Source organism: Asparagus officinalis, chromosome 8 (genome assembly GCF_001876935.1).
Source record: "Asparagus officinalis chromosome 8, Aspof.V1, whole genome shotgun sequence".
NCBI classification, from domain to species: Eukaryota; Viridiplantae; Streptophyta; class Magnoliopsida; order Asparagales; family Asparagaceae; genus Asparagus; species Asparagus officinalis.
In genome coordinates, this window is record NC_033801.1 from 28,304,202 (window position 1) to 28,313,205 (window position 9,004).

General features: G+C 35.9%; 1 protein-coding gene across 1 annotated transcript in view; it reads left to right on the forward strand.

Moving 5' to 3' along the window:
- LOC109821056 overlaps window positions 820-9,004 on the forward strand; it is a 24,634-nt gene continuing 16,449 nt past the window's right edge. The window contains 2 exon segments of the mRNA XM_020387251.1: window positions 820-1,068; window positions 2,098-2,227. Of these exon segments, the coding sequence (XP_020242840.1) occupies window positions 820-1,068; window positions 2,098-2,227 (379 nt within the window).

A 9,004-nucleotide genomic window follows, 5' to 3' on the forward strand; every position in this document is an offset into this window, starting at 1 on the left:
AGATTTTAAATTCTAAAATTTGTAATGCTATAATTTGAGTTTGAAACAAACAAAATACAAATTATAAGATTACATATCACAAAATATTGATGAAACAAACAACATTTTAGAAATCTCAACTCATGTTAAAAAACATATGGATTTCAAATCCCATGGCGAAATCCATATCCTAAAATTATAGGATTTGAAACAAACACCCCCTTTAAAGTATCAATTTATTTATTTTCCCCATGTCCAATGTGATCATTTTGTAAGCCTACAGTCAAATATTTAACAAAAGAATAACGTGATAATATTTTGGGAAAATTGTGTCTAGGTCCCAAAGAAATAAAGGTGATGTGCGCCCACCCATCTTTTTTCCTTACTCTTTAACCCTTAAAATCCTAAAATATGTGTTTAGCCCCCTTTTCACACTCTCCCATGAATACATCCCAAAATATTCCAAAAATACCCCTCCCTTATTTTCTTCTTCTTCTTCTTCTTCTTCTTCTCTGTGGTTTTCTCCTCCACCTCTCAATCTTCTCCCATCCTCCTCCTCTCAATCTGGTTGAACCTCCTCCCCCTCCTCCTCCCCTCATCCTCTCAATCTCTTCTCAATTTCCTCCCCTCCTCCTCCTCTCAATCTCCTCCCCCTCCCTCTCCTAGTGGTGGTCTTCCACCGTCGTCCTCTACTTCGACCAGACCCTCTCCAACGTCACCCGGTCCTTCGCCATCCTCCTCTCAATCGCCGGCCAATGATCGACCATCGTCTCCTACTCTACTCTCATCGCTGAACATCCCATACCCCTCAAGCCTCTCGAGGAGAAGACCATTCACACTATGATACGGCCGTGGCCTCCACCGACGAATCTCGCTACTGATTTCGAGCTCCACCAGTGCATCGAGGCATTCTACAACGGAGTCTGGTGGAAGGGAGTGGTGACCAAAGTGCCGGGGAGAGATGGAAACTTACTGTATTCAGTTTGTTTTTTGGCTATCAGGGAGGAGTTTCAGTTCAATGCATTAGAGATTTGGAGGCAAATTAAGTGGGCAAAGGGGGAGTGTATTAACGTTGAACATGGTGATCAGGTGAGTGATTAATTATTTCAGTTCTTGAATTTTATTTTCCTTTGAGTGGTTTTATAGGTGGAGGTTCATGTCGTAACCTACTTTCCTATGATTATATATGTGTAATTGATTCTTGTGGCTCTTTTGTGCCCTGTACACCAGTTTGTCATTTTGCTTCACTGAAGTAATAAGATTAGTATTACACATAAACATGTGAAATTTTATTTGGGAGTCTTGAGACTCTGTGATATGACCAATGTAAGTCTATGTCCCCAGGACCACAGCCCTCTAAGGAATTAACCACCATCTCTTCGTTGTTCATTATATATGAGAAGAAAGAATCATTTGTTTTGCTATGACTATTTGTTACTTTGAGAATTTGCTACTAATTTTCTCTTTTGGGTGTGTTCTTAACTGTAAGATTGTGTTTTGCAATGGCTTAGAATTTTTATTTTACCAAGTTTTTTATCAGCTGGCGTTACCTTTGTGAATCCAGTGCTACAACATTTATAACATCTAAAAGCTCCAGCTGATAATTGTGCTATTTATCTAACCATACGGTTTAGTTGTCTCTTATTTGTGACAACATAAGTGAAATTTTGATTAATGTTAAATCTCATGAGAACATAGAATGTCTGTCAAATCTCATGATCAGCAAGAACATGATCAATAAGAACATGACATGTATCCTATGTTAACTTTAACTGGTACATATTAACTTTTATCATTATATGTTAACTCTCCTTGTAACATGTTAACTTTCCAGCTAAACATGTTAACGTTCATCATAATATGTTAACTTTTACTGTTATATGTTAACTTTCATAATAATATGTTAACTTTCTTCATAACATGCTAACTTTTTCTCACACTGTTATATGTTAACTTTCATAATAATATGTTAACTTTCTTCATAACATGCTAACTTTTTCTCAGAATGATTACTTTTTCTCATCTTATTAACATGCTAACTTTTTCTCAGAATGATTACTTTTTCTCATCTTATGAATGTGTTGTGTTTTGAGAGAAGTTTGTTTTTGTAATGGATAGACATACACCAATAAACTGGAGATCAAGGTCTCACGACTTGAAGAAGAGAACAATATTACATTCTGCGCCGCCACCAGAACCAAAGCATCAACTGCGAAGATCAAGCTCAACTTCTTTCTAAAGATTGCATGTATACTAAAATTTATAGATTTACATGGAGATTGGAGTGTTTTTTATAAGATATTTGTTTAAGAAAACATATCTGAACTTGTGAGAACTTATGATTTGTTAGTTATTTTTTTGTGGTTGTACTCGAAACTGAGTAGAAGAATGACCCATAATTGTGGGCTTGAACGATTTACATATGTTTAAGATATCATGAGAAGTTGTAGCAAGTTTTACTTTAGTGGGTTTTTTTCTTATTCTTGAAGTTTCAATGCGTCGATTCTAATACACGTCTGTTGGTACAATGAGGCATATGTTTGTTTCCATTTTTGTATGTTATTTTAATTTTGGATTAACATGTTACGAGGAGAGTTAACATATAATGATAAAAGTTAACATGTAATAATTAAAGTTAACATATTAGGATGAAAGTTAACATCTTCAGATTAAAGTTAACACGTGATGAAGAAAGTTAACATGTTCATGTGAAAGATAATTTATTCAGCTGAAAGATAACATAGTCGAAAAAACAAAAAAAGATAAGCTGCTTTTAAAACTTCTTTCAGGTGATATTGCTTGAGTACACAATATGGATATTCTTACAAATTCACATATTACAACTTCGATGAAAGACAAACAAACTTGCGAGATCCAATTAAATTGGGTTTTAAAATCAAGTTCATGTCATTCATCCTATCAAACAATCTTCATAAGAAAACTAACATACTATCCTGAAAGTTAACATACTATGCTGAAAGTTAACATGTTCATAAGAAAGTTAATATATACAGATGAAAGTTAACATATACAACTGATAGTTAACATGTTCACGTGAATGTTAACATATACACTTAAAAGTTTACATATACAGATGAAAGTTAACATGCTCACATAAAAGCTAACATGTTCATGTTAAAGCCAACATTTTTAGCCAACATATAGAGAGTTAACATGCTCATTTTATATTGTTAACATATACACCTGAAAGTTAACAAGCTTCATACTTCTTATGCCATGAATCAAGCTCATTTTATATTGTTAACATATACACCTGAAAGTTAACAAGCTTCATACTTCTTATGCCATGAATCAATTTCTCACACATGATTGAGTACACACCAAATTGTTGATCCTCCAGCATTGTGATTTTAAGTATGTTTAGGATCACAATAACAAATCACTTGCAATATTTTTCCTTTGTATTTGAGATTTCGTAAGTAGTTCCCTCAAACATACTTGCTTATAAGAAAAATTGTAACCTTAGTGAGTCTCTAATCTAGAAATTAGATCTGTGCAAAACATACTCTTTCCATCCAAATTGTTCTATTTGAATGAACTTGTACATATTCACAGGATAGCCACAATACATTTCACATACAATTATAATAAATTACACCAAAATTGATCACTAAATAGACACACTATATTTTATTAATTTTTGATCTAAGTAAAGCTAAACCACAAGAACATGTAGTATAATCAACTGAACAATAAAACATGACATGTTATAAGCAATTCTGGAGAAACTATACAAGAGTAAAGAGTACAAACAATCCTATTATAAAAATTAACATCTTCTTCCTCTTTTCTTCTGCAAGCTCACCCATCAAATTCATTTATTCTCTTATCATTTTCACAACCTCATCCAAGCAATAACAAGCTTCATTTCCTTTGTTTATTCAACTTAAACTCTTGTTTGAGTTTAGAAATTACCTCATGACATCTCAATGTCATAGTACTTTTCAATCAATTTATCCTTCAAATTCAAGCTTCTCCTCAAACCAGTGAGTTCTTCTCTCATAGAGGTTGACATCACAAGCTCACATCTTTACTGTAGTAACATTTGAGAATTATTAGAGAAATTACAAACCAACATGGCATACAAGTTATTAATAAACCACCATCCACAAGCACAAAACTATGTTGAGCCAAAGAATTTCGGTGAAATATATGGTGGCTACAAAAGATTCATGCGTGTGCAGTAGGAAAGAAGAAATCAGTTAGCCATCAAAGGGAACTAGGAAATGAGACAACAATAGAAACTATATATACACATGCATGTATGTCTCTCTATGCACGGGCATGCATGCATGTGCGTGTGTACAAATATTGCGTACATAAATTCCCTCACTCCCTATAGATGTGCAAATGTACTTCGTGCATGTGTATATCATTCAAACATCAAAGGTTTTGAGTGCAAGGATCAGCTGAGTATAACAGGCTGGCAAAACAAGACACAAGTTCATGAAAAGTGCAAGGATCAGCTGAGTATAACAGGCTGGCAAAACAAGACACAAGTTCATGAAAACTATAGACACTGACGATAATGATACAATTGAAGTTCCAGAAGCCTATATATGAACACCATAATAGCAAAGTCCAGTTCATATGAATATCATAGTAGTTCTTTAACCATTCACATAAATTGCGGGCCGAATATACTAGAAACTAAACACAAACACACAAGCAAGCTATCAGCACATAAAAATGGCAAACACAACTTTAAATGAGCTGAACCATACCCGCAACAAGCATATGGTTAGACCCTTGATAACCATTCACTGGTTTCTTCAATCGTAAACATAAGCTTTCACACATAATAAGCAACCAATCTACAACCACAACTATGAACCATCAAATTGGTGCAATATCAAAATAAATAGTTCATGAAACTCCAGTGAACTACCACATGATTAAGCAACTACACATCAGGCCTTTTCACCTCCTTCTTCCTTCCTATAACATAGCAATGCTTTAGGTGTCAAAATAAATAAGAAATATATCGGAACAAGTTGCAACTTATTTGAATTTTCGAAAGAAAAGAGTAAACCATGATTTTGAATTCGTAAACATTGATCATTGATTCATCAACCTAGAGCATCAAACGTACAATAACAATCAACAGAAACGAACTATCATTGTACAAGAACCAGCTGACAAATACCAAACTCCTCTCTTCCCTCTTCATCCTCATCCTCATCCTTGGCCCCCTTCGGCACAATCACAACCAACTCCCTGCCAACACGCTTCGCCGTCGCCAATCTCGGCGAAGCCCCACTCGGCAACCAAAAGCGCCACCTGTCCATCTCCATCTCCTCCTCCTCCTCCCCGCGGCGGTCCCCGCTCTCATTCCTAACCACCACCTTCAAAATCCCCGGGTAGATTTCAATCGCGTGGGCCCCCCGAGATCATCGATGACGGCGGCGGTGAATTTGAACGCGGTGGGGGCCCTCGTCAACCTCCACGTCGGCGTTGGAGGGGAACGGGAGCTCGAGGACCTTGCTGAAGATGTGAGGGAGGCGCCGGAGGGTGGCGGAGGGAGGCTAAAGAAGTGAAGAAGAAGAAATAAAGAAACAAAGGAAAAGCCTCAAAACTAAGAGGCTAAAGAAGTGAAGAAGAAGAAAGAAGAAGAAACGAAATGGGTTAATGACAGTTTTGGGTTTTGAACAAATTTTTATCACTGTGTTGTGTTGGAAAGCTAAATAGGGGTTGAAACACAAGTGGATGTTGTATTGGGGGCTTAGTCACCAAAAAAAAAAAAAATAATAATAAGGGGGGCCTAGTCACATCCCCTTTTATATTTTGGGGCCTAGACGCAATTTTTCCTAATATTTTTTACATTTCTCCGCAATCTAAAAAGTGTTTTTTTAATCATAAAAGGGCTAAATAGTAAAAAAGAAGAAGGATAAATTAGTCTAGAAAATGGTTTTTTTTGGTTTGGGGAGAAGAAGATGAGCCGCTAAAAACCTATGAAGAAATAAAAAACTATAACGTCATTAATTTGTTAAGTATTTGACTGTAGACTAACAAAATGACCACATTAAAAATCAAGCAACTTGAGAGTTCACTAATACCTTTAAGGGAACGATCATTTGTCACCGCAGAGAAAAGGTCTAGAGATGAAGATCATTGTAACTCATGAGGAAATTATGAAGAGATCACCCATTAGCATGAATCTCGGTGCGATTATCACTGTTGGATATTGGTGCTATCATCAGTAATGTTAACGACTGTGCGTAGTTATTAGCAACTACAGCGATAGGCGGTCTGACCGTACCGATAGCCTAGAGCGATGCGTGCGCAAGTAAGGTACGTGCGGATCTTTCTGCTTCAACACTTTGGGGCCACCCACATCCGTGAATGAATATCTGGGATGAGGTCAGGATCTCAATAATTGGAGATGGGGGAGCCGCCCAAAGCTCTGCGCTCGATCTCAACTTGGCTTTGGTTTTTGGAATATTTCGTTGTCCCCAGCCATAATGCCAATCGCTACCATTGCTTGGATTATTGGCCTTCGTTTGAGAGAGGGTCGCTGGACCACCAGCTGAAGCTTCCAGAGGCTAATATTACACGAGAATATATGAAGTGACGAGGTTCACTTCATTCTTGCGCGCTTAATTATGCCCTCGTTTGATTTTTCGAACTACATAAATTTTAGAATGAGCTGCTGCATCACGGAGAAACGGAAGAATTTAATTGGGAAGAAGGGTGGCCTGTCACATAAGAGGTCATTAATTCAAGACGTGTGTTTTGAACAAAATATCATGAGAATATATAGAACCTTTTTTTTTTTTTAACTAGAGGAAGGATGTCATGCTTTTAGCTATCACAATTAATTATATATAGCGTGGAGGAATTACTTCTTCATGTGCTCATTTCTATCAACCATGCAGGTGTTGGGCCAGGTTTTTACTTTGTGGTCCTGTTGAAACAGAGCCTGTTCTCCAGATCCTAATGTAAAGTACATCATCCTCATCGCGCATTAGAAAAGAACAAAAAGATACGGCATGCGAGAACTTGTATGTGATCCTTGTAAATATTTATAAATGCTATATTTATGTGTTTTCACACATCTTCATCTTGCATTATCAATGTAGTACTGTCATTTACTAGTTAATCTGCAAGTGATGTTCTTAATCTGCTACCTTATAGTAAATTCGCTTTTCTTCCCTGAGTTAGATTAGATCAAGGTACGCCATTTGATGCGGGACAATCGTGGATTGTTCATCAAAAGATTTTTTAAAGTCTATATATTAGAATATATAACTTTAATTTTAGTAATATTTTGATTTGATTCTATGTAATCCTTTTTTTAATTTCGGATTTCTTAAGGATTTGATTTTGAAATCTATTTCTATTTAAGCTAGGATTTAATTCGATTGCATCTTTTAGTTTTGTAAGGTTTTGATTTGATTAGGATTTTTATTTGTCTCCTTAAGTGTTTAGTTGCTTCCTTTTCCTATACATAAGAGATGTAATCCTCCATGAGGAATATATATTGATGAATAAAAATACTTAGTTTTATCTTGAGCATGGGAATTGCTTATTGGTATGCGAAGTGTCTTTGGGGTGTGAAGCATTTGGGTGTGAGGCCCCATGTGTGATGCCTAGTACCTATCAAAATTCTCTTTCAATTATCCTTCTCGATCATCCACCACTCATTTCTCCTCCAAAGGAATCCCCAACATAAAAAAAACCAAAAGATTGTCATTGTTCGCGAGTGAACAATAGCATTATCATTGTTCACGATAAATAGTAATAAGACATTGATGAATAAAAAAATTGAGTTTGATCTTGAGTATGTGAAGTGCCTTTGGAGTGTGAAGCTCTTGGTGTGAGGCCCTTAGTTGTGATGCCTAGTACCTATCAAAATTCTCCTTATCGATCATCCACCACTCATTTCCCCTCCAAAAGAATCCCCATCATTAAAAAAAATCAAAAAGATTGACATTGCTCGCAGGTGAACAGTAGAGTTATTACTGTTCACGGAGTTATTACTGTTCACGGTAAATAGTAACTGGCTGCTGTTTACAAGTGGAACAGTAACATTGGTTATTGTTCATCATGGATTTTAATTCCATTCCGCCAAACCGTCGATGATTTCTCGCCTCCCGATCGAAGCCCTCACGTCGCTTCCCATCACCCTCTATAAAAAATCTCACTAGGGGAGTGAAGTGTAGAAATAAATTAATGTTAATTGCTGTTTAACAAATTTCTCAATCTTTTAACTACCAAGCATGCATATAATCTACACGAGTAGTACTGTTCACTACTTCTAAATATTCTAGAACTAAGCAACGTGTACGACATCTGAATCTAGATTTTTTATTTATTTTTATTTATCTTTGGAACTTGTGGTATCAGAATATGAAAATTTTAGTAATCCTCTTTCTTTCATTCATTGCTGGATTAAATGTTTCATGTTTGATGATTTTAGAAGTAGCCGGTATAGAGACGTGCTGAAACTAGGTCAATAGGCTTCTAGAGATGGATGAAGCACATTTCGAGTTCTATCTACCAAATAGAAGCTTCTAATGCGTAAGGTTTTCAGTTATTAAGTAGATTTATCACAACAATTAATATTAAGAGTAGTACTTTTAAACAATGTAAAAGATCAGTTCAATGACAGGCTCAAAAGCTGTTAAAAATCCACATGCGCATTGTAATTTACCCTGTTGTCTCTTCGTCCGGGCAAACAGCTAACATCCAACTTGCACAAATTTTCATCTGTCCCTTTGGAGGAAACCCCAACTTAGTTGGCGGCAATCTCAATCCAATCTTACGAGAATTCAAACCCAAATTTATCAATATTTTATAAGCAGGAATTTGTGATAATCGGATCAAATTGTGTAAATCCACTAGTAAATGGATCCGATAATGGGTCTCGAGAAATAAAAGTATTTTTATATAACAAAATAACCCATATGATTAGAATATAGATATTGAAAATCACAAAAGACATCTGTCTTTTTGATTGCTAGAACGACAAACGCGTTTGAAATTAATGGATAATAGGTTGAAT